Below are 27,473 nucleotides of genomic sequence, written 5' to 3'. Positions count from 1 at the left end.
AAAGATGTAATGTTCAAAATTTGACTTACTATTGGATTTCTGTAGCTTACAAAAGCCAAGCTTCTAGTAGTAAAATAATGTCAGAATGAACAGTCAAATGATCTGGGTCAGCAACTATTCTCACAGTGAGACAAATTCTACAGATTAACATACCGATAGCATTCATTATTTTTCACAAAAAGAAACATACTGATTTTTTTTTCAGGTACTAAAAGTTAATTACTTTCCTGAAGGTTTCTACTAAAGCATAAAACAAGGATCACTTATAATTTATCTGAAGGTAGAAGAGGTTGATGTAGATGCTAACCATGAAATTTGACTGGCACTTTCTTACAGAAAATGGAAAAGGTTTATTTTTTTTGTGACTGAATTCATTATTCAAAATTCAGAATTTATTCAGTGGGATTATTAGGAATCTTTGTTCTATTTTTCTTCAGTATCATTCCTTATACTCTACTTGCCATTAAGACTGTTGGTGAGTTGATGTGGCAACAAGGACTAGAAATGGTCACAGTAAAAATTTATCTACGTATTAGGTTGTGACATCTTAATTCACAGTCATTCTTTAGTAACCTTTTGTTTGAGAGAAATACAGTAAAGATGCACAAATATCTGACTTCTTAAGCCCATTCTCTTTCAGGTAAAGAACTTTAAAATCTCTATATCTGAAAGGGATTTCAGTTTTAATTGAAACTGTGAAGTTTACTGGATCAGTTTTGTATATTTTTCCCCTTACAAACGTAGAAATGGAACACTCATTTCAGGCAGACAAATAGTCACAGTCCTCAGAGGCGGAGGCTGAGATGTTAAAAATCACCTGTGGAATCTCTGCAGTCAAATCCTTTTAAAATTAAATATGTATTTTTCCTAAGGTTTTCCAAAAGCTCTTCCAAAGCCCAGCTTCCTATCATTCTCTCTGGTTATCTTGATGTTTTCAGTGCAACAAGAAAGATGTTTTAAAGGTATTTTGAAAAAAGAGCTTACAAAGTTCCAGAGCTTTAAACACTGATATAATATGCCATGGAGCGACCTTAAGAAAACCATTCACCATCATTTCAACCTTCTTTTCCCAATCATTTCTGAAGCCAGAGTTTCTAGCTTCTGTTTTGCTACCTATGTCAAATTTCCACTAAGATCAACAGCATGACAAGCAGTGATTTCATCAGGATGTGGATCAGGTCATGTATCCGCATATTTATACTTAGTTCCCAACTCACATTTTCTCCTGGGAAAGCTGCAACTGATAACACTGCTGGGAGGATCAGAGGAAATGTATGCATTTGTGTGCATAGAAAACACTATTCAAAACACTATACTGTGGAGCTTTAAATGGCTTTAAAACTTTATTTTCTATTGATGTTCAACAACAAAATGATTGTTTGTAATTGTTATTATTTACGGGATTTGAAGCTCAGATGATGAGATGGAGCATGTCGGTATGACCCTTCCCACACCCCCAAATGACTGGCTGGGAGGAAAGTTATAATGCTCAGCCAGCAACTCAGAAATAGCTGTAGTCCAGGGCAGAGCTCTGTGTAAGTCAACAACTCCAGAAGCACTGTTATTACCTGTGACCATCTATTAGTACAAAACTGAACTGAGTCCTGCTGAAAGCAGCTTGAAAAGTTCCATGCTGGAAAATCAGGTTACAATTTCTTTCTTTTTTTTTTTTTTTTTTTTTTTTTTTTTCTGAGAGAGAGCGCACTGGATAAAGTATTTTATGTTTCCATTAGAACTGTGTCTTCACATCTTTTTTAGGAACTCACACAGTAGACATCTCAGACAGACAACTTTCAAAGTCCAGTGTTTGATTTAAAAGATATTTGAATCCCACAGACACTTAATTTCAAAAGTAGCAGTGGTATTAGGAAATTCTAAACTGATACTACTGGGTTATGCTACCTTTAGGATTTAAAACTTCCTCTTAGTCAAATGCATGTATACAGTGTAGCAAACATGGGAATTTATAGCTGCTTTGATACTTCAGAAACATTAAAAGCAAGTAAAACATTTAGACTTAAAAGAATCAATGTAAAATTCACCAAATTACTCCCCATGGTCATGGAAAAAAGTACGGATCATGCTACAGGACATTTCAGTCAAGATACCTTGCCTGCCAATGGTAAAACAGTATATATATCTACACAGGACACAACATGACTTGAAGCAAACTACTTGAGAATTTCTGTGCTCTTTGGGAGGCAGCCAAAAATAAATCTGTGTCATAAGTTTATTGCACCATTATGGAAAACTGAGAAGAGAGTGGGCTAGGTCTGAACCCACAGTTTCAGCACTTGCTTCTAATCCCCACAAGGCAAAAACTAATTTCACATGATTTATGTGCAAGGGGTAGAGAAACAGCACAAGCTTCTGATACTGTGCCTGGAAACAGAAGGGAAAGACCACAGAATCCCAAAGCACTCTTTTGTTTCCACTGAAAATGAAGTAATCAAAATCAGTCACTTACTTTCTGTTGGTAGTACAGGGGGAAGTGTGGTCTTAGGCTTCTTGGTCTTCTTCTCAATAGGCTTTGAGGTCTTTGTGGATGAGGCATCTGCAATCAAAACAAATAATGAAATAGAAATCCTATTTAAAAATCAATAATGAAATAGCTGCCTATTAACATCAGTTTGTTTTGGATCTTTCTGCAAAGTTAGAGGAAATTACTGTCCTTTTTTGTTTTTAAGAAAGCTTTTTACACAGACTTCCTGGAGAATGTCACATTCTAAAAGGAGGAGGGAGCAGAGGGGGAGAAGCCCTCTAGGAAAGCAGTTGCACTGAGAACCTGAGAAATCAACTAGACAAGAGACACCATCTAAATAGATAGTCTACTTTAAGTGAATAGAACAAAATACAGTGTGTACAAAGCTGCTTTAGGCAGTGCATGGAAGAACAAGACAAAGACGTATTTGAAGCATCATTTCATCCAGAAGAATCTCTTGACATGTTATTCTTCTATTCCATTGTCTATGTGATCTATATAGGTGAATACGTTTTGAAAAGTAGCTGTTTCTCTGTGTGTTTAAATCTTTCCAAGAGGATATTATTACACATTGGTTCATTCCTAAATAAAAATGGCAAAAGGGACACCACAGGACCCAAGTCTGATACTTGTTATTATGCTCAAGACTACACAGCTCATGTCCAGCAACTACTCAGCATTGCAGGCTCCACTGACAGCCACGAGTCAATACAAGCTCCCTTCCATGTATATCCCATAAAACATAGACACATATAACTAGAAGGTGCAACCTTTTTTCAGCAAGGTTATACCAGGTCAAGAATGTCATATAATGCAAATCCTAATGAGCTCCACTTGTTACATTGTTTGATTCTGACATTTATCTTTGGAAGAAAGATCCCAAATCTGGATTATGATCTCAGCAATAGCTGTATCAACTTATAGCTTTCAAATATTCAGCTTTCAGAGGATTTGTGAATGAGATAGCTATCTGAAATTCAGTTACCAGAGAAAAGATAACACAGATTTTACAGAATCACTTATTTCAATCACCTACTACTAGGTGCCAGAGTGTGAAAGTTCATCTCTCGTAAGTTTTCTAAAATGTTAACAGGGGAAGACAGACTCTCCTAGCAAACAACTGGAAGCAGAAGGCTGTGCTAGATCTGAGGTCAGACACTCAGATTCTACAGATCTGTCCCTGAGCTAATTTGACAACCAAAGTCAAACATTTCTCCAATCTAGTCTGAGTCCATGGGGCCAAAAGGAATATAATGATATTTATAGTTACTTGCTGAGTCTAAAAATCAGCATGTGGGACATTGATTGCAGACTGAGTAGCAGGAAGCAATTTAACTGTTGGTTTAGATCACAATTCTAATTTAAAAATAACAGTCATCCCATCTCTGTCAGTCACAGACATGGGATATCAAATGGCATCTCTTCTAAATAGTTGGGAGTCTGCTGTGTTGCCATTCCTCAAAAACCTCTTCTCAGCCATACAAAGCAGTGTGCCAGTAGAGAATGGAAAAGACAGATGAGGCAGCCAATATTAACACAAGGAATCTGGTCCTTCTGGTGTACAACATTACATGAACAGTGAGCTCCTAACACCATGGGTGCCACTACCAGAGTAAACCAGATAGCCGATGTAATGCTATTCACATCATCAAGCAATGAATATGTCATGAGCTGACAGCCTCCCATGAGCCCAAGTTGCAAGCCAATGTCTACCTCTAGCCTCCTAGAACATGCATTGCCCAGCAGGAAATTGGAAGTGGGAAATATGCTAAGGGAGGCTTCTGGAAGAAAAGCAACTACTTGAAGGAGATCAGAAGACAAAGCCAAGGGAAAAAAACACATAGATGACTGAGACATTTAAAAGGTGCTAGGGCAGCTCTGGAGAACTACTGTGTGCTAAGCACTTGATGATCTGATCTTTTAACACTGCATATGTTGTAGCTAAGGTGTTACGGGGTACTAGATTCTTAGATTCTTCTTGAAGCCTCTTCTTGATAGACTTCTTTGAACTTTGAAGTATTGGTAAAATTTATTACTTTAAATTACAGAAATATAAACAATAGCTTATCAAACTACGTTGTGACCACAGTATCACAGAAGGTGCCATTACAGGAACCAATATAATTAATTGTAATTATATGCATAATTAATTAATTTTCCAGCTACATGAAGACTGACCCTTACTGATGGAGTTATAGTGTCATATCCTTCCCTTGTGCCATGCTACATTAGGAAAACAAATAATAGTTTTCTTTTCTAGACCTCCTGACCCAAATACCACATCTGTAACACAGCTGTGAATGCTAAGTACCCAAGATCTATGTTATTTGGCTTGTTTAGTTTTGTGCTCTTTTTAGTCACAGTGCAATGTATCAGAGTATTCAAGGATGAGCTCACCAGAAGGTGAGCTGTTAGGAAGCACATTTAGTTACTTAAAGTTCCTGAAGTAACTTAAAGTCCATGGCAGTTTTAAAAGTCTGTGCTCTCAAACTCATGACAAAATATTTGCCCCAGGCCAAGACTACTTGATAAGAGTACAGTGTCATCAGCATGACTGAGGCTGAAAACAGATACCTCAGTCAGCAAATTATCTATGTTCTAAGACTGTGGCATACAAGGGTGGTTGATCTACTAATTTATTTTTTTTTTATCACTTGCCCTAGAAAAACCAAATGACCAAACATCAGTGAATGAAAAGAACTGAAAAGTTCTAGACTGAGAAATGTGCCATACATAGTCCTGAGGCAGATTGGTACCCAGGTCCACACACTAAATTCTTACACGCTCTTACAGAATGAATACAGCTCAGAAGTAAAACTTCATGGGTTCAATGTACTGCTCGAAAGACCTTGTAGAAATACAGTGGGCAGCACGAGAACAAATATTATTCCACAAAGCAGCCAGAGCCCTTGGCTCTGTACCATCTCTCTGCTCATGCTCCTTTATGGTAGACATTGAATTACATATTGACCGAAAAGTGCAGAAGGGAAGGACACAGAGAAGGAGGGGAGTGGGAAGTTCTAAGGAAGAGGTTTCCTGTATCCAGCAAAGTCCTTACCTTCTATTAGCACTTTGCAAGCACATTCAGCTTTTCCTGCTGCATTCTCAGCTAGGCATTTGTATTCGCCCCCATCTTCAGGCATGGCCTTCTCAATGGTAAGTGAACACAGTGTCCCTAAATACAAAGGAAGGAGAGATCAAATGGACGTTAATGTTGCAGCTCACAAAAACCTTAGTGCCACTAAGGAAAAGAATGCATCAAATGATCCAAGCCTTTACTACAGATGATCACTGCTAGAAAAAGTTTTGTCCTTAAAATTCAACAGCAGAATTGGAACCTTATTAATGCTAAATATAAAAACCCCCACATTGATAAATTGAATGTTATTGCTGTTCCCTAGGATACTCAAAGCCTTCCCTGAAGCCCTAAAGTTGTTAACAGATGAGAGTAGAGAAGACCCAAAGAAGAATCTCTGCTGCTGTTCTTTGTCTTATATCAGGGATAAGAACTCCTCACTCAGATTATATTTTTTTCCAAAGAGCCAGTAGTGTAGGACTGTAAATAAGAGGGCTTCTGTCAAGTGGCTATCTGCAATATTTTGATTCAGCCTTATCTCTAGTACTCTCATGAGCATCCATGTGTGAAAGTAGAACTTCAGCTTAGAGACCAAGTTTAGAAATGGCACTGAGACACATTGTCTTTTAGCTTGAATTACTTAAAAAACAAGTGTCTGCTTAATGTAAAACATCTGTCAGAAATTCCAATATATCAGTGGCAATCAAATTTGTCACTGCATCACATCAATTTATTTTCAAACGAAAAAGCAAAATTTGATTTCATTGGATTTTCAGAAACAGGATGCGACATAAACTCTGTAGTTATCAAAAGAAGCTTAGTATGACCCAAGGGAAATACATTTCCTCTAAAAAATAAAACTCTGTGAACCAAAACAGAAGCTGTTCCCAGTAGCTGGGGGATGAGGAAGGAGAACTCTGGTTTACCTAATCCCTTACATTCACTTGCAGTGCTTGGAACAGCAAAGTACTTTGCTCTCTGGGGAGAACACCAATTAAAATACTCCAGACTTTCCCATTTCAAATAACCCTCATTAAGTGAGGGTGAAGTGTGGGCTTGCTTTCTCCTTCCTCACTGGGAAGACTGGCATGTCCCCCTAAACACAACCTGAGACACTGTGCACTTCCACCCATCGCTGTTAGCTTGTTCAGAATGCCTCCACCCTCCATTTATCTCAGTCACAGTCCCCCCTTTCTCCCTTTAGCTTTCTCACAGTCTCTTCTAATTAATGGCAAGATTGGATAGATGACCTCTTTTAGACATTTCCCCTGTGTCCTGAGATGTAGGGAAATTTCCCAGCATTTCTTGCTATTAGCCACCTTTCTATGTTAACTAGAGGCTGCCTTCTGCCTTCCACAGTGCCTGGTCCCAGGCTCCCCATCACATACATCTCTTGTGATGCAAGAGATGGCACAGGCACATGTGACACCGGTTCTTGAAAATAACAGTCCTCTATCAGAAGAACTTTGGGAGTTTACTGACTCCCCTTGGAGACTAGACCTCAGTTCTGACATGGCAATTACACTTTTGGCATTCAGATTTTCCCTCGTAAAACTGGATGTTATCATTCAAGACAAATCTTATTAAAAACATTCAAATGTTTCTCAACAAATTTGGTTTGCCAGACACACACAAGGGTTAGAATAAAATGAATTTTTCCCTCCTCATCATCCTCCACAAAATCAAGAAGCTCTAAATAATGACTATTTTTCCCCTGAGAAATGACATTAAAACTATCTCAGAAGAGGAGCACTGACCCCTCACTCACGTGTGCTGTGCCAGCCAACCACAGGGTGAAGAGAAAAGCCACATGCCTTCCCTGAGACAACTCTTCTCCATGAGTCATGCTGAGCCAAAAATGTCACGAGCTGCAGTTCCATTCCAAATGGAGCAGGGACACTAGAAAAGTATTCTTGCAGGCATCTAGCAAATATAAATTCACATGTCTCTGCTGTTTAAAGAGACAGTTGGAGAGCAAGCCAAAAATATCTTCCCATCTAAGAAGCTGTATAAGTCTATATAACATGATTAGAAAAGATCACACATTTGAACCTAAAAATGTATTGCAAAAGAACATGAGCTATGGAACAAAGACATATACGCATGAAGGAGATCTCTGGCCACCTTATTGCAGGGAATGAGTCTGGCTTGTAAGAATAACTGGATCATTAAAGGACTGGAACAAAGCAGCATTTACTTTAGTTTCTGCTGGAGTTTTCTACCTGCTTAAAAGCCCTTCCTCAGCTCACTGAAGACTAATGCGACAGAGGGTCATTCCTCACCACTCATACTGTTGCAGTGTTGTCCATACAGCATACTGCAGCAATACAAGTTAATACCTTGTAAGAAAAACTTCCTATGAAGCATACACAAACAAAAACATCTCACCCAAACAGTAAGTAATTTCCCACAGTTATATTAAAATCTAGAAGCAAATCCTAGGGTTTTCTCATGATGATCCTCAACTTGCCGTGTGTATTCAGTGCTCTGCTAGTTTTGCTTTTAAAATCTAGCCGTGGCCAGGCTGCATGGCAGAGGTCTGATCAAAGCTGCATTTGGTTAATTCCACTGGAAACAGAGTTGTCATAAAATAATGTCAGCCTTACTCCTTCCAAAAGAATATTTATATGTGTTGAATTTTAGTGAAGTTATTTTGTGAGAAGGAACATGAAGGAGGTCTTTTTTTTGAAGGACAGCATCCTTTTTCTCTGGACTTTCAGGCCCCTACAGCAATAATTGCTATCCTATTTCCCTCCACTTTTTCATCAACCCCAGCAACTACACTGCAACAGCACATATAAAGTACATGGGGATCGCTGGGCTTATTGCTACCACCAGAGGCAAAGGTGGCATTCTGCCCTCAGCAGAGGAGTGAAGGAGAAATGAGATCATTTGGGTCATACTCCTTTGTTTGGCCACTAGTTTTCATGAAACTGTCGACTACTAGGACTTTGTGTGAAATTGGCTGATGGTTCAAAAAAAGTGTTAGCCAGGGTGGGTGTGTCAGGAGTATAAAGGAAGGCTGAAAGAGCACATGGCTGTAGAAACCTAATTTTCTTAGAAAACCAAAAAAAAAAAAACAAAACAAAAAACAAACCAACAAGCCAAATAGGCAAAACTTGATGAGATTTCATAAGGACAGAAAACTCCCCAATATGCCTATGCTCTGTGATCTAGAGCTACAGTCAATTCCTGGGACTAGAAGGCCAAATGTCTTTCAAAAAAGTATTTGGTATTTCCTCTGCCATAAGCCTTCATGACCCGAAACAAGCTTATTTTCTCATAACTGCAAGAAAGCCCTGACTGAGTATTCCAAATCCTGGCACTTCAGAAATCCCAGTCAGCTAAAAGAATTTGCTATCCGTTTCATATCCCCCTTCCCTCTATTGTTTTTTAGGAACCAGTCCATAGACAATCTTTAAAACACTGTCACAAAGTGCACAATTGGAGTAAATATGAATACTGGGATCTTCCACTTAGACATCACAACTGGTGCAGCTCTAGAAAAGACCTTAACAGCCACAGAAGCTGACAGTTTACTGGAGGCCCTGGTTTAGATACACAAAGTCTTTCCTTTGCATTTTGAGCTATTAAAAGATTTTCAGACTTACTCAAAAATAGTGCATGTCAGTTTAAATTATCTCTAGGCTTCTGCATTCTTTTCATGAAACTCCATAGAAAGTCAACTTCAGACATAAAACAAATACACAAACCAACAAAACCCAGCTCCTGAGTCTAATTTACTGCACTGGCATCTAGCTGGCCAACGTCCTGACTCCCATCCGTGATGCAGACTGAAGTTTATGTCTTTCTCATTTGTATCTCATGGAATAAAGAAGTACTATGGAGTATTTGGACAATATTAATAAATACTCGGCTATGAGAAATTGTGCCTAGGAGCCATAACAAATTTGTTAAGCAACCTGTTCGCCCATGGTATTAATATTCTAATAAATCCCAAATTGTCTGGGAAAGTGCAAATATGTGCCAGTGTCACAGTCATGTTTAAAAATGGCAAGTGGGTTTACATGGAAAATGTTGACTACAGTTACAATGACAACAGGCAAAGTAGTGCAAAAACTCACATGACTTTCAGAGAAAAAATGTTAAATTTAATTATTGTTAGTAGCTAGAGTTTTAAGGAAAATAATGTAAGAAATGTAATTTCATTATTAATGAGATTACACATTTAACTGGCAAATGTATCTGTGCAAAGGTAATTTTCTTAGCCTTTACTGAAATATTTGTGTTATCTTACATTATTCTGCTTGTAATTAATGCTATATTACTATATTAATGACATTAATTTAGGAAGAGTTAGAACTGCCAAAATAAAGATCTCATGGAGAAGCTGGCAACAGGAAATCATCACTTGGTATGTTTCTGGTGGGTTTCCTCTGTGATCAGACTAGGACCAAAGTTATTCAATATTTCAATCTGTGATGTAAAAGTATTCATAAATTAATGTTGATAAACTTACAGATGATGGAAAGCATGTTGGAAAGGGAAAAGACATAAAGAGAGAGAAAACAGGGCAGTCCTTATAAACAATCTCATTTAATTGTTAAACTGAGTCCTATTCACTCAAAGAAAATGGGGCTCAAGACAGTGAAATGAGAAGCAACCATGGACAGCAAGGGATGCAAAGTTTAAGGGTTTAATACAGAATTAACACACATGAGCACCATTGCTGTGAGGCAGAAAGAGGACCAATGACCTCCAGTTAGCATGGCAATAGGAAGGGACCTCCATCTCACTGATGCTGACATACAGTTCTGCTGCCTATTTTCTAAATAAGATCATAAACCAACAAACAGCAACTGAAGAGGATGCATTAAAAAGAAAAACAAAACAAAACAACCCCAAGCCTCCAAGGGCTGGATAAAGCGCATTATAGAGAGTCAGTTAGTAAGAGCGTGAGTTGTTAATTTTTGAAAAAAAGAGAGAGAGGGGTATCTTGATTAGAGAGTCAAAGCTATTCTGAAGTACAAATGGGCTCTTTAGCTCAGCAGAGAACAGAAACAAATGTATGGAAGAAAAAAACAGATAAATTCAAATTAGAAACAAGACATTGCTTTGTTTCTTTATTTAAAAACAAACGACATGAATAATTTAACATTGCAATAAATTACCAGTGATTATAGCAAATGTCTATCTTTTGCTATATTTAAACCTACACTACATGCACTTCTGGAAGAAGAAAGATGCAGACAAAAATGGCAATACAGAGGGAAATTTTGTGGCATGTGACAAACATGGAGTTGTGTCGGAACTGATGCTCAGACAATCTCCCTAGCCTTAAACTTTCTGAAAAAGATTTTTATAAGCTGCAGAATCCATCTACTTTCAGCAGTACATAGTTGTGTTAATTACACACCAAATGTTTATTTGAAGTTAGTTAAAAAGAAATCAGAAAAGTCATGGCAAATCCCAGACTGACAGACACAGACTTGCACAACTGATAGGAAGATTTAGGAGTTACGTTAAGTCACAAGAAAGTTGTTAAGGCATTATTGCTAACAAGATTACCAAGTCTTTATGATGCCAAGACACTTATGAAGAAAGAAACATGCTGTCTTACACAAAGCAATACAAACTCTGGGCATTTTCTAACCTACACCATCACTGCTACCTGAGCCTATATTAAATAGATCCTCTTCAATCTATATAGTCACATAGTACTAAATCTAGCCAAAATAAACAGAGCAAGCTGATATAAAAAAAGGGCAAGCTTGCCAGTTTTGACTTATATTCACTGTGCACACAATTCTCCAGCCTAGTAAGGACACCAGTTTCCAAACCTCTTTCACTGTTGCCTTCTAGAACAACTTTTGTAACCATGCAAGAATTTTCTATCTGGATTTTCTATCCAAGAGTGAGTCATATAGCAGGACACTAGCACAGGGCACTGCAGTGCCAAGTACTATACTAATGTAAAACAAAATGGTTCCTGCTCTAAAGGGTTCACCGTGTGAGGAAGCTTGTGCTACTCAGTCCTTATATGTCTAAATCCACTCTGATGTCTGCTAGAGACTACTTAAAAATTTTTTCCAAACAAAAAGCCCCCCGTAACTTCAAACAAAGAACTCTCTTATATTAAAATCAACTGCCTCTTAACCATACACCATCTAACCTGCCCATATAAATGCATAATTCTCCAATTTATTAATATCCTCTTTTGTTTGTTTGTTACAGTTACCATTTATTTTGAGATTTCACAGGCAAAAGCCGCATTTATATCTATCCCAGGAATGTAGATAACTGCAGTCTGACAAGTGTTTAAAAGAAGAAAAATATAAAGTCAAGCCATTAATAAATTCCTACCAGGTCAGACATGTTCATAAAAGAAAAATGGTGTAAGAGCTCACTTTGTCATAAGAATGATACTTTAAGCGGAAAATCACTCATGCCAATCAACTGACAGAATACTATTTGGGGAATTATTGAAAGAAATGGAGAAACAAGTACCGATGTTCCTGATTTCAAAGGGAAATAAACCAGTATTAATTGTTGAAATTTAAAATGGAAGGAATGAGACTGATCTTAGGTATGTTGTGATTGTGACATTCAGTATAAAGCTGCACAGATTCTGACTTCTAATTGCTAATGTAAACTTAACTCTGGTATAACAGAACACCTTGCAAGCCCTAGATTAAGTACTACAACATAGCACAAATGCTGTATAAATATGCTTGAATATGAAGGTCTTTTTTTTGGAGCAGGATTTAATTTTTCCTAAGACCTTACCAAGCAGTGATTATTCTGATACTGGTGTTTGAATTCGGGCTTCTTCAATGGTACAGAAGTGGGGATAACATCCCCCCTTCTCTTGCACACTAATGGCTAAACTGCCTCGGACAGGCAATGTAGTGTTAGTCTCTTCAAACCCAGAGGAGACATGTTTTCTAACAGGTAAAGGGCCTTACTATCAGCTAGGACAAATATGCCCAGGAAGGCTACTTTCAGTGAGCGACTACGTAAAGGGAATAGTTAGTTTGCCTATCCTGTGAACTTGTTACACACAGGCATACTTTTAAGTCTGCCCTTCCTGGCCAAATATGCCACTTTTTTTATCAGGTGGGCATGTTCCTGACACCAGATTTTATGTATTTATCTTCACAATATATTTGACACCAGGAGGTCAGCAAACTGCTATCTCTTTCTGCTTTCTGGCAATGACAGAGAGGGTTAATTCAATTTCCAAAAGACAAATACATGACATTCTGCAGGTTCGTGTGTTACACTGAACAGTTTGTGGGCCAGTTGTCCATACTAAGATGGGCTTGTAGTATGACAAGAACCAGATAGACGTCTCACTCTAGATAGAAGATTTTCTAGTATCCAACTCACTAAGAATAAGTTATTCTTCTCTGAGATACCTCTGGAAAATTTTCCATACATGAGAATGAGTGTCACCACCAAACATCATGGCAGCACAAAACCAGTTGGTGAAATAGCTAAGAATAGACCCAGTCTATCCACTTCCATAGTGATTTTTTTTGCTGAACACAAGAGGAGCAAGGTCATGGTGAAGAAATAAAAAATAGCTTTGCAAGATCTAAGCCTGTTAATGTGAGCTAGGTCTGTTTGCTCTGAACTCCTCTCCTTCCCCACAGACTCAACCTTCTTTCAGCTGAGGATAACTCTAGGGGATTATCTCCAGAGCCCAATTAAATGATGCTTCAAGGTTGGCCAAAGGCACTGCTGCTGAAGAACATAACACCTGTGGGTGTGATGAAGCTGTTTTTTCAGCATTTGGGGCCAAAGATGGAATTTGGGATTTTGGCATTGTGCTGCTGAGTACTGCATCCAGTTTTATTGTTGCTCTCTCTGTTTAAAGCTGCTCCAAACACTTTCTGTGAGACTAATCCATACAGTTTCTCTATTGAACAGTATTTCCTGGTATTAATCCTGAATTTGTTATTTCTCAATGCTAGTCTGTAGCTCTAATTATTCCTTCTCCTCCCTTGGTTCCTTTGACTATTTATGTGTTCCTAATTAAGGGAAAATAAAAAAATCAGTCTCTAAGAAATAAGTAAGTATCATGCATACCTAGTCGATTACTTAACAGTTGGCAAGAAAGCATCTCACAGTGGGAAAGCAGCAACACATTGCTCTCCAAGTGCCAAAGCTAGCAGGTACTGTCAGGAAAAAAACTAAATTGACCATCATACAATGCATCCCATCAGTGTACCAGCGGGTATGTAATAAGGTTTTTTAAAAAATAATTCTGATCCTCATTCAATTTCTTTCCATTAAAGGAGAAAACTGTAGCATATACTGCACGGTGTAATATTTCTTTCTAAGATCCTCTGCAAATACATGTAAAAGAAAGCATAACTTTGAAGTGCTGACAATATTAACTACTCAAATATGGTAGTAGTGTAATAATGCAAGTACAACTCAAACATAAGGACAGTTTCTTCAGCCCCTGCAAGAAGTTGTCCTAAAACAATGGATTTCTTATTCAGTGGTGACCTTTGTTTCTTACCTCAATGGAAACCACTACTAAAGTGTGACATCCTGACAAAATGCCAGCTCAGGGGTGTTATGACCAAGAGTGTCACCCAACCCAGACAAACTGGATGGGATGTCACATGCCCTGCTCAGGCAGGTGGCAGAGCATTTCTGTACATGAGGATCGCTTCACTGTAAACACAACTACACTGGATTTTCACCTCCACAGTGCCATTTTATAAACTGAATATGAGGTGGGGGATTGTAACAGTCAATTACTCAGATTATTTCAGTCAAGAAAACAGCTTTCTGCAGCACCACAACACTAAAGCTTTGGGACTTTGGGAGGCTCCACCATAGCTCAGAAGCTTTGATACAGAGATGCTGTCTATCTGATGTATTTTGATAGGAGACATGAAACTCTGAGATGCATAATTTCTTTTCACTCTGAGCAACTCCAAGAAAACCCTTGAAATCTTGCTTCCAGTGTAAGGCTGATTAAATTGCAGCCTCCCACCTTCCTGATCTTGTCAGTCCTTTTTACAAGGATGGAATTTCCATCAGGCAACATTTTCTCATGTACATGACAGTTACCCCTATTCTATACAGTTCTCTCTGATGAAAGTCATCATGTACTCATAAATAAAATTTTTATGCTACTTCAGACATGTCAGACATGATGCACCTGCTACCGCTTCCCTCTCTCCATCTATTTACTTTCGTGTCCTCTTAATTCAGGTACCTTTTTTTCCCCACTGCATCTGAAGGCGATGTTGTTTCTGACTGCATCCACTTTAAAAGATTCTTCATGTTTCAGTGCTTGAAACACTGCACAAGGATTCGCTGGTTGTGGTGAACCATTGTGCATATTCATTTGGTTCTCATTTAATAACACTGAAAATAGTCTGGATTAGATGAAGAAAGATTCACAATTAAGAGTGCAGACCCCTGCGTCAAGCTATAATTCTTACTGCAAACATGAACTTTTTTACTACAACATGAAGGACAGTGTCATTCCCCATATAATTCCCTCAGTGTTTTATGAAACAAATATGAAGTAAAGATTTTTTCTATTATCAGTTATCCTCCCTATTTTTGTCCCAAGGAAAAGATATTTTGTATAGATACAAGATTAACTTTCATACAAAACCAGTCTAGTAGGGTTTGTTTATCCAGAATGTGGAATATAAAGAAATCACTCATTTTGACAACAGTAAGCATTCTGAGGACTTTTACCAAACCCTGTGCTGTTTTGAAACCAGTTAAAAGTCATCAGGCCAGTGGAGTTTAAATACTTCAGTGTCTGTAAAGGCAACAGATACATCTGTGGTGGGGCATTAAATACACTGGAAATCAATTCTCAGCTCTGATCTTAACTACATAACTTGAAGTTGTAGTAGTTTATAACACAACCCCTCTTTGCTTCTGTGTTTCTTATTGCAATAAAAAGCCTGAAATATTAAACATACAGAAGAATTAAATTAGAATTTGTAAACCAGCAATAACATTATTCTGTTTTCAATGTTCTAAATCCTTGAAGTTCAGCTTAAATAAACGTCATGTACTAGCTCCTTAAACAGCATTAGCAATGTAAACAGCATTTAAAAATGCAAGAAGTTCAACTTTATAAAAATTACATCTGCAGGCTGTTAAAGAAGAATCTGCAAGAAATGTCAAACAATACTGTTCCTTGTGTACTCCACTGAAATAACAAGAAAATTGCATCTGGAAACAGTTACTGGCACAAGACTTAAATAAAGTATTGCGTTACCTTTAATGAACTAAATATTATTAATCAAGAGCCAGATATAACAGTGTGCCATACGGCTGGCTTGTAATTCAATTAATTTACCTTCTTGGGAGATGACAATGGACTTTGATGATTTGATGGTTTTGCTGTCTAGAGTCCAGGTGACAGCTGCAGGGGGATCAGAGGAAATCCGACATTGTAAGACCAATTTTTCACCGTCTACTACTTGAGCATCCTGAAGCTTCTCTGTAAAGGAGGGTGCTGTTCCTTTGCTTGCTGGTGGTTTGCTTGCTGTTGCTTTGTTTTCAGCTTTTTTCCCAATTATTCCACCATCCACCACTGCACACCCATGTTCACAGTTTCTGTCATTCTTCTCTTCTTTTTTCACTGCTGGTTTGGCAACAGGGGCTTGAGAATTGGGGGTCACGTTCTGGGCTTCAGAACTGGTGCGGGCATTTGGTGTTGGGGTGCTAGCACTGCCATTCTCTGTGGGTGGCTTTTTCTTTGAGCCCAGCACAGATCTGAAATCTGTAATGGCTGGTTTAGGAGGTGGCACCTTCTCTGGCAATGGGGTTTTGGGGGTGCCTTTCTTGGCCAGCACAGAGCGGAAGTCTACCTGCTGAGGAGCATGAACTTTCCTTTCCTCCTCTGACAAGGTCTTGGGTTTGACCTGCCGCTGCAGGTTTGCTCGGAAGTCCATTTGCTCGGCTGGGATTTCTTTCAGTTCCTCCTCAGAAAAACTTTTGGTGCTGACTTTCTTGCCTAAAATGTCACGGAAATCAAGTTGCTCAGCTTCCTGCTGCCTCAGGCTCTCCTCTGTGTGTTCCCGAGTTTCCACTCGCCTCTTCAGCACGCCTCGGACGTCTTCCTGCTCTTCCTCAGCTGCTCTGGTTTCACTGCTGTTCTTTTTGAAGCCACTTGTTCTACCAAATGTTAGTTTACCATGATCTCCACCATCTCTTCGCTCTCCAGAGCTGGCTGATTCCCTCCCACTATGTCCGAAAAAGAAAAGAGAGAGCCAGGAAAGGGGCTGGTTTAAAAATGTCAGGGAACAATCTCAGAGCAGGAACAAAACGTGTTTATAGAAGGGGAGGTTGATTAGAGGAGCACACTCCATTAGTTTATTGCATCAATGATGACTTCAGGAGCCATATAAGGGCACAAACAAAAAAGATCTTCTCTAGTCTGGCTTGGTAGAATGTGCTTAGCCTGTATGATGAAAACAATTTGTTGGGTCACATTTGGGGATTAGGTTGAACAGCAGCCAGCCTGGGTCTGTAAGGGCAGGGAATTAACAGAGCAAAAAATAGAACCCACCCATGCAAGTCCCTGGGAAAAATACTCACTCTCTGAGCATTTCTGCTCTGGAAGCTGAACTCTCCCGCAGCATTAGAGACACCTGGCAGCTGCATTCTCCAACTTGGTTCCTGAAATATTTAAGTGAAATCAGAAAAGCAGAGGTTTCTCCCTCCAAAACTGTAACTTGCCTGAGCTAAGTGGTTGTGTGTTGCACTAAAGCAGCTGAAACCCAGCGTGGCATGCTCTCTTCCTATGTCCATCATTGTGATAGTTGACTGAGTGGATTTGGTCCACTTATATTTGGAGCCAATCTATCTCAAATAGCTTTTACTGATCTGTTGCTGTCTACACTGGGAAGAACATAATCCCTCAACAAAAATCAAAGCAATTTACAGAAAGAAACAGCTGCAAACAAACAAGCTAAAGGAAAACAAATACAAAAGCTGGAAAACCAAGGCAGAGGAAGGGGCTATTTTGCAAAGTTGAAAATCTTTCCAACTCTGTCTACTGTTTATTTATTCAAATCCAAGCTCTTCAGTTTTCTTATGTTAAGATATTAAAAGCAGGGTCTCATTTCCTTCCCTCCCTCCCAGCCCAACCAATCAGCAAAACTCATCTACACGAATTGCTCCAGTCTGTACATGTTTATATTAAAAAACATAAAAGCATCACCATATATGGTGCTGAGTACTTATTCTTCCTTTTGCAGAGGAATACCATGGATGCCTTCTGGAAAGGGCTCCCATTAAAGAATTCATTTAAAGTGCTCCCCCCACTCCTGCTGCTCCCTCCCTCCCACAGATATATATCATTCTTCTAGCCCCAAACAGCTCTTCTCCACTTAACACAGGACATGCCAAAAGCAAAATTTAACTCCCCCAGGGCAGCAGTTGTATAACTGTTGCAACTGCTTCTCTGAACTGCTATTAGAAAACCAGACTGGAATTGATTGACTAGAGGTATCTTTTATTAGTGAAAACACTTTGGTCCTTCCCGGTGTAAGTATAAGCTTGCAAACGGGCTACAAACTCCTGGATGATTTTTCTTTTTCAAACAAAAATAATTTTTGCTTCTGAAAATGTTTCCTGGACATGAACAAAACACATGTGCGTGGGGGGAAGGAATGAAAGAGAGGTAGGTTTTCCCAGCTGTGTTCTCCTTTCAAAAGACTTGCTAGATAAGAGCACTTTCAAGTCCACTTTGGCCTGAAGTTTGAAACGCAGACTCAGGAGTGCCTTTCTGCTAGTTTGCCGTAAACATATTGTCAGGCCTGATTTTTACATAGTGCATGGAAATACATTCCTAGATATGGTTCTGTTTGGGTGAATAAACTATAATTTCACCCATTTGCAACTTGCAATGAAGTCACACAGTAAGCAAGATCATTAGCACACATGTAGCGCTAAGTTCTAACAGCAGTTTGTGCCATCACCTTTTCAGATGGATCTCCCTTGCTTTCTGTTGCTTTAGAAAATGAAACAGTGGATCAGCCTTATATGAAATCTAGCCTTTACCACCAAGAGGAAATTGGTGGAGTTGACTGAAGTAATTGGATTGCAAAGTAAAGACCCTGCTGGTAGGAATACATCTTACTTGACCTTAAGACCATTAACAACAAGAAGCCATAGAAACGTTTTCAACACTTTATATCCAACAAGTCAGAATATGCACACTAGAAACTGTTATTGAAAGCAATCTATAAGGACAATATTGAAAGCCACAACCTTAATTTCCTTCAATACAAAAGACTAGAGAACATCTCAGTAGCAAATAGAAACTGTCCAAAAGGCAGGAGAGGATCCAAGTCAATGCAGAGAGTATTTAACTCAGTCCTGGAGACCTGCCATTCTTACTTCCTCTTATGTGTGAAATCCATTTGGAAGTAAGAGAAATATAAAGAAGAAAAGAAAAATGGAAAAATAAATGGAAAGAACTGCATGTCACCTCCTCCCAACATACTGAGTGGCATCAAATAGTGACAGGGTACCAACACTGCTGAAAACCTGTCTTCAAACAATGCATTTCAAACTGTCCCCTTTTGCCACTGTTGAAACTCATGATTTTTTTCTGTTTCTCAGAAGCTTTTAAGTAGACACACTCTGAAACTGCTCAAGTACCTCCTCATTCACCAATACTACAGGGCTGTTAGCAGTCTGTTGGTTTACCAGAATATCTCTCCTGTAAATCTCCTAGAGCTCAATTACTTTTCCTTTAGGACTTAAAACCAATCCTAAGCTGACAAAGTAGGAGAAGCCATGCAAACTGAAATATAGACAATTTACAGCATACATCAAATAAGGAGGCACCACTGCTCAGCCTCTGTCATGACTGTATGGCAAAAATATTTGCCCACAAGAATTGTGTTACCAGTGGGAAAGGTTAAAGTAACAGAGACAGCACTCTCCCCAAGGAGGGATCTAGGGATACTGAATCTGGTCTTGACCACTGTGAAGAATAATAACATTTCTGCAGGACCCACTTCTGCAAAGCATCTTTCCCTCTGCAAATTCTTCACACATGCAAAGCAGCAAATAAGGAAGGCGAAGTAAACCTCTCCAAACTAAGCTATTTTTCACAAGGTTTGGAAAATAAAGGAGGGGGTAAGAAAGCAGGAGAGCATTTTGTTCTTTCTATTTTTAAAACCTTGGGAAGCACTTACAAATTATGGCAACAGTGGGACATAGAAGTACCTAAATGGAAAAATTATTAAGGTAGTTTTTTGATATTAATTATAATTTCTGAATCAAGCAAATGACTGAAAAATAGACCACTGGACACAAACCTTGAGTCTGTGTTTGATTCATCATATCCCTGTTCAAAAGTGTAGCCTTCTCAGGACAAGTCCTGCTCCCAATTAAATCAAAGTGAGTTTGTTACTGATTTTAGGAGCAGAGAGAACATAATTTTGTCTTCTGAATTCAGCTGAGAGTCTAAAAAGGTGAAGTTAATACACTGACCCACCTTGAAGATCACGAGATGGAAAAAGAGAAACAAGCCAAGAAAAATTAAAGACTGGATGATTTAGATGCTAAATTCAATCAATAATAATTCCGGAAACTTTGTAAATATTTTTACATTTATGCAATTTCAGAATCTAGGCAAGGCAAGATAAATAGAGGCAGCTGGAAAAAATAGAGCTTTGCAGTACACAAGCACTATTTCAAGTCTTTCACGTCTCTGCTGTTTTGAATCCTGGCAATAACAATATTACTTCTGTGACCTAAGGTTCTCCGTGTTGGCATTTTATCAAAAAAATCCTAGACAAAGACAGATTTTAGTGGCTCTGTTATTGTGGAATAATGATAGACATGGATAAAACCTATGCTTAGTACCTAAGTTGTAAAGAAGTGTCTGATAGTGTTGACTTCTGTAGGACTGTTCTGTAGAATGCCCATGCGCGGGACTTATCTTTAAAATGTCAAGGAATAATAATAAAAAAAAAAAAAACACCAAAACCAAATAAAACCCCAGCTGCAAAGCCTGAAGCAATTTTAAAAATAGCTCCCTGTCCTATTGTGGGATCAGTTTTCCCTGGAATGGTTTTTATGTTCAAAATATCTTGAAATACTAGTTTCTTGGCAGAATCTACTCAAATATTTTCACTGAACCTTAGATGAGACTTATTGTCTGTGTGTCCCCAGGAAGCACTCTCTGGAGGAAAAGGAAAAAAGGCACTGTTAACTATAGTGTGGGGACACACCGAAAATTCCTACTAGCCTACCAAGTGTGAAACAAGTATTGTAGAGTAAATTACATTTCTTTAAGAATGAACTGAAAGAGGCAAAGAAGTTGATCTCTAGCTATAGCTGGTGCTTCAGTGCAGGTAACTTGCAAAGCTTCAGAATGAAGATTTGCAACTCTGTTGCGAGTTAGTTAAATGTAAAGAAAGTCCAGACTCCATGAAGCTTTAACCCCAAAGAAAGTAACCAATCTACTGGATCAAAACTTTAGCTGACATAAAGCAAAGCAGATCTATTGGCTTCAAAGAGGATGCACTGATTTACCTCACTTGAGGGTTTGGCCAAAAGCTTTTTATACCTGAAAGACCAAACATTTTATTTGCATTTTACAGCATTGAGTAGGAGAATGTAATGGGAAGGGGTCATGGTTTTGTTTCCTAAAAAATAGACAATCTGTTGATGGCAGAAAACAAGGTTTGCAAACTGTATATTACAGACAGAACTATATTTACTGTTTGGTGTAATGAAACGTAATCTTACAACTGCTTTTTATATAACCTGAATTGCAGAGTATTCAAGGTACTGCTGATTAATAAGACTAATGTTTACCTCTGATTTTAATCAGATTATAAAAATCTCTAAGTAAGATTAATCAATGCTAATTAAACTTTTTTATGAAAGATAGAGTGGAGGAGAAGAGATATACTCCATGTCTGAGAAGAGAAAGTTTAACAAAGCAGATGATTTGTTTAAGGAACTTCAGGAAGATTTCTGAGGTCTCTCATGTTGACTGTGATGTTATAAAGACTTTGCTGAAGAAATGTAGCCTCTGTCCAATACTCCCAGTTTCTTTGCTTATCTCTTCATTTATGATGTACACACTGACTGAAAGAACATGGGAAAGTTATACAGCAATAAAAGGATACCAGTGGTTGTATCACTGGAAGGATGCAAAGGACGGGAGGAGAAAAAGATGTCTGTGGTTTTCTGAGTCAAAAAAGGATTGTTATTTCCCATTTCAATCATGATGGTTTCACAGAGACCCTGACTGATTTCTTATCCCTCAACTGCAAGGGCCAGAATTTTGCAGGCTGTTAAAAGATTCAAATTTCAATAGATGATCCACAGTAGTGGATAACTGTTGTTCTTTTTATATTTATGAAACACCATTCCTTCAGGCCTGGGAAAGAACAGGCTCGGTGCAACATTATTAGGACAATTAAAATGAAGAATGCAAGTGTTGAGGAATCAGAGGTCTGTGTAGGTTTAAAATAAGGACCAGGAGAGCCTACAGTGACTACCCTCTTAGTAGTCTGCTATATAGTAAAAGGCAAAGCAGATGCATTCTAAAAAATGCTGAGGGAGGGAAAGACAGAAAGCCAACCAGCAATCATTGATGGATCACAGTAGCATCACACTGGGCTACACATCCTTCTCAGCTCACTCCAATAAAAGGAGAAAGAACTAGAAAGAGGCAGATAGATCTTTTGTTAAACCCAAGCCTTAAAGACCAGAGTTTTAATTTGGGAGCAGCCAACACAACAGGAGAATTGTGGAGGTATTGGGACAGAATTTACAACTTCAGAATAATGGAGAAGAAAATTGGAAAATAATACTGGTAGGAAACCATGCCCAGACTAAATTAAGGGAGTTGGAGAAGGAATGACTCCCTAAAAGCAGCTATGCAACATGCTTCTAAAATTAATACATGAAAAGAAGCTGCACATTTCATTTGAAAAGAAAATTATTATGTTTGAAAATAGCCTACTGTCAACCTCTCTATAAACTCTTCAGCAAATTGACTGTGGTTTCTCAGTTATTCCATATTTTTAATGGGCTTTGTAGGAGTTTCTGAAAGAAAGACACTAATCTCCTCTTCTCAGGTACTGTTAAGACTGTTTCTGAACATATAAACAACTCTCAATCAAGTATTTAAGACAAATACAGGCAGTTCAAAAGCTATTTAGACAAGACTATATGCTGCTGAAAATTATTTTAGCTCTATTGCAAACTTGAAGTTATACAGCTGACATTTGCTTCTTTGGATATTCCTGAGGCAGTTACCTCTCTGTTATTCATAGTATATAAGCAATTGCCTAAAAGCACATGGCTTTCTGTTCCTCGAACAGCAACTGAAATTTTACAAATGACAGCAAGGTAAAAAGAGGTGTCAACATTCCCCTTGCTCTAATTGCAGCATAGCTTTACTCATTATGGATTAGAAAAGGCCAGCATGAATGAACTGCTCTTTGTGTGATCCCTAGCTATTTCTCCAGTAAAATGATTAGGGAATAACTGAAACTAGCATGTAATCTGCTGTGTTGTTATCTAGCTACAACTTTACTTCTTCTCACCCCTCCAAAATTTGTTCTTTGTTAATTTTCTGAAAGAATTTATTTCCTAAGTGTACATTCTGTTATATTCTAGAGTCATGATATTGCCAGACTTCCTCTTTGGCCTGGCTAATCACCAGCTATACCTGATCATTAAGGTCGACTTGCTTCAGTCAGCCACAATGTCTTCCACAAAGCCCTCTTGGCTCTCCTTTGTTCTTCTTGTTCTCTTTCCTTCTTCCACCTCTGAAGTTTTGGTGAAATATCTCATTCTCTTTCAGTTCAAGTGAAACCACCAGCATATCATAAGAGAAGATGCCCATGTTCAGGGCACACAAACCAAAGTGTGGAAATGTACTAGCAGAAGGTGGAATTCTCACAGTTTGGCCACCTCTCTCATGTAAAGGTTGGTGACCTTAATAAAATTGAACTGGCATTTCTAATCCAGCCAGATGTACTGAGTGTTAGAAATGGCACTGATCCCCAAAGAGACTTTTCTTAGATGCAAGGATGTATGTAGATGTGACCTGCACAAATCACCCTTATGAATGGCTTAGATGACCTGGGCTGATTGAAAACAAGCCAAATGATCTGAAATTAATCAGTTCACAATTTATTGCAGAGGACAAAGGGTCTAAAACTACTGAAGAACTTATTTGCAGAGAGGTCATGGCACATATGGCTCTATCTCCATAAATGTTAGTAACAGGAGTTGAAAATAAATGTAGAAAAACTTCATTATAGGAAATCTTGATATACAACAGCTAAAATTTTCTAAAGTAGGCTTTTGTGGTGAAAAGCGAGTGCCTCATCTGGCTTCAAATACTAAAATATACCGAGACTAGTTTGTGGCTGCCTGTGGCAGTGTATGGTAACATATCTTAGAGCTAGGCATCTACACAGTGCTATGTCCACCATTTAGGCAACACTGGTTGGAAAATAAACTATAAATATAAAAAATTAAACTCACTGTTTGGAGGCTAAACAGGTTAAATGTATTAAGAAATGGCTTCCCTCCTTGGGTTAGGAAGACAGGAGTAACTTATCTGCAAGCAGGTACAGGAAAATTCAGTTTTTAAATTTAGTACTAGGCTGAAGTATATGAAACAAAAATAAATTGTCTATAGCATGAAAAAAGACAAAGAACACCATAAACCGGGCAAGTGCAAGTGGTGCAGAACTGCAATACTAATACTTTGTAATACTGGGCAGTATCTGTCTAAACTGCCTACTGGACTAGTTTGTCTGGACTAAAAAGCTAGCGAGTGAAGCAGAGTAGATAATTTTCTTCCAGTCTAATGGATTCAAATGACCATGATGGTTAAATACAATTTAATAAAGAAAGTCACAGATATTAGCCAAGTAAGGCAATACATCTATGCACAGTAAATAGCATAGAATGATAACTTCAGTTTAAAGTTCTATACTAGGTTTTCTGTTACCACATAGGGGATGTGTAATTATGCCCAATCTTCACTACTGGAGGTGGAAAATGCTGTGGCACTTTCTACAAGGTAAAGAACCAGCAAATCTGATGCTTCACTTAAAAGACAGCTATTTTACAAAAAAAAAAAAAAATATTAAAAACAGCTCTTACAGATTTTGTAGGAATGACAAGAAGTTCAAAGCATCAGGGTGCTTCATTTCAAAGATACATCAGAAAAAGGAGACTACAACTTTCATATAAAATTCAGACGTTTCAAACATGGCCAGGAAATACTTTCTCCCCGTAAAGATATGGAACATAATCTTGTGGAATGGCCCTTCCTGGTTAAGTTGTTTCCATGAAAAGCAGCCATCCTTACAAATATCCAGAGAAATGCCAAACATGATAAGCAATAGCTCCAAAATCAAGACATTGATTGTAGTTTCCCTTGCTAGAAACCCAAATTGCTTCCCATACTGCTGCCACAAAGCTTTGTTTTTCAGGATCCCAAAAGGAAACTCTAGACTTTGTCCTTCTTTCTGACTCTTCTTATGTTTCCTCTTTCCTCTTTGAGTTTTATTAGTTCTTTTCATCCCTCTGAAACATTTTGTTCCTTTAGTACCCTACTGTTTTGTGTGAATAGGAGGGAACTCTTGTCTTCTTCAGGTGGGAATTTCAACTTGAGGGTGAACATAACTAACTGTTCCAAGGGAACAAGCTCTTTTCATGGCAAACATACCTGAGCTGAATTTCATATTGCCCTGCATGACGAGACTGCACATTCCTCAAGATCAATGTGAAGATATCTTCATTTTGCAGGATTTCACATGCTGTTCCCGGCATTATTTCTTGCCCATCTTTAAACCAGTGAACAGTGGGGAACGGATCTCCAGCAATGGCACAGGATATAAGGACATTTTGCCCAGGAGCTGCTGTCACTGATCTTGGTTTGCTAATGAACCAGGGCTGAATACCATCCTGAGGTTCTGTAGTTTACAAACACAGTTTATAAATCAGGAGAAGATGCCAAGCTTGAATGTAACTAATAAGCTAACTACTTTCAGTGAAAACAATCGCAAAAAACTAAAGTAATTCTAAACATGCAAGGCATAAGTTTTTAAGGTGAAAATAAGTCAGGCTTTAATTTTGGAAGTAACTTGTGTTGGTACTAAAATTCATCATTTACTTGGCACTTTACTGGCTCAATCCACGTCTTTATTAAGAGCAAAACAAAGGGACTTTAAAGTTGCCCTAAAAGGAATCTTGAAGATTTGTCCTTAGAGAATATGGGTAGGAAGAGCTTTAAGGGCAAGTGACAGTACTATGACTGCTGTGCAGCTGAGAGCTCATGTAATAAATCATCATTAACAGTTGCATAAAATGACATTTAATACAGAAGACTGACCCTAAGGATAGATCTCTGGGGATCTTAAAGAATACAGAGAGGTTTGAATTCAAAGCAGACAGTGACAACAGTCTACAGACCCACCCCTGGAGGCACAGCTCTCTGAAACCCTGGGGTTAAGATCCTTTACATTAAAAATAATAAAAGTCTCCCATTGATTTCCAATAATTCTTAGTAATGACTACAGGAAAATATTGACATAAAATAAGATTAGATAAAGTTTCCTGTCATGCAGGTAGTGAATACCCAACCACAGGAAGTCTGTAGGTACTTCAGTGTTATAGTGATATTTATATCATATGTGAAGAGTCAAAGCCAAATTTTTTGCAGCTAGTTTTCAGATTGCAGAATTCATGTTTTCCTCACCTGCTACCACTACAATGCTAATACTAAAGCCAGGATACTTGGCTCCTAGACAGCTTTTCCAAATACTGAGGGCTTTAATTAGAAAAAAAAAAAAACATCATTAAATGGTTTACATTAAGTCCATAGCTAAGGAAGCCTTATAGTTATGAAGCTGCATTTAGCAGAAGTTTTGAACTGTCCCTAGGAATAGGACTCAGGAATGCATTTTTTAAATAGTAACATAGTGTTCCCAAGTGAAAAGATTTTTTTAAAGTTGCTTCTGCTCAATATCCTTTTTAATTCAGATGCAGAGACTGAGAACTCCTAGCATCCTTCACAACAGACCTTATAAACAGTCATGTACTTTAAATAGACACTCCTCCAGCACATTAGAATTATTTTCTTTTAGTATTTCCCAAGGTGGAGAAGAGCTTTATACCTTGTACTGTCAATGTAGCCTGGGTTTGAGTTTCTCCTAATTCATTCCAGGCTTCACAGGTATATTTGCCCGTGTCTTCAGGAAATACTTCTTGAATGTACAGACTGTACTCATTGCCTTTCTTCTCAAAGTGGAAATCTTCTGTTTCCTGTATTTCTTTCCCATTGTGCAGCCAGATAATTTCAGGAGGTGGGTTAGCTGAAGAAGAGGAAACAACAGAAATCAGACACACACATGAAAAACTACCATATATTGATTGAGAAAATGAACAAGGTTGGTTGTTTTCTGCCACCCAATTCCACAATTTCATCTTCCAAACATTCAGGATTTTCATTAACTCTATCGATGATGTGTAATGTGGAACAGTTCTAAGTCTAACTTATTACAGTTAAAATACAAATGAATAAGGGAAACATGAATACAATAGAGGGGAAGAATGAGTTCTAGATACCATGAAGGTGGTTATCAAGGGTTTCTATTACCAAAGTTCATTCCAGAACTTCTCTTTTCTGCAGCACTAATCTTACTCCAGCTGATAGGAATTCAATCATGTTTGTTTCACAACAAAAGCCATTACAAGTCAACTAAGACTTAGTTTTAGCTCAACAGCAGGACCAAATAATAACATTATTATTATTATCATCATCATTATTATTATAATTACTATTATTATTATTCCAATAAATAAACATTTGTACAGCCTTGAACACATTAACACTGGATAATGTTCATCCACCATGAAGATCAGATTAGACAAATCTAGTTTTTACTTTTAAAAAAT

The 27,473-nt window shown here is 38.1% G+C and overlaps 1 protein-coding gene across 8 annotated transcripts in view; it reads right to left on the bottom strand.

The window, feature by feature from the left end:
• The window catches only part of MYLK (myosin light chain kinase), a 218,262-nt gene that overhangs the window by 58,698 nt on the left and 132,091 nt on the right, over positions 1-27,473 (bottom strand). For all 8 annotated transcript variants that reach the window (XM_033003371.2, XM_033003368.2, XM_033003369.2 and 5 more), the window contains 6 exons: positions 26,693-26,890; positions 25,243-25,489; positions 17,112-17,192; positions 15,868-16,757; positions 5,541-5,657; positions 2,468-2,554 (listed from right to left, as the gene is read on the bottom strand). In XM_033003371.2, coding sequence (XP_032859262.2) covers positions 2,468-2,554; positions 5,541-5,657; positions 15,868-16,757; positions 17,112-17,192; positions 25,243-25,489; positions 26,693-26,890 — 1,620 coding nt within the window. The remainder of the gene's footprint in view (positions 1-2,467; positions 2,555-5,540; positions 5,658-15,867; positions 16,758-17,111; positions 17,193-25,242; positions 25,490-26,692; positions 26,891-27,473) is intronic.

Source organism: Tyto alba, unplaced genomic scaffold, assembly GCF_018691265.1.
Source record: "Tyto alba isolate M040663 unplaced genomic scaffold, T.alba_DEE_v4.0 Super-Scaffold_7, whole genome shotgun sequence".
In the NCBI taxonomy this organism is placed as follows: domain Eukaryota; kingdom Metazoa; phylum Chordata; class Aves; order Strigiformes; family Tytonidae; genus Tyto; species Tyto alba.
This window is presented reverse-complemented; position numbering and strand designations above follow the sequence as displayed.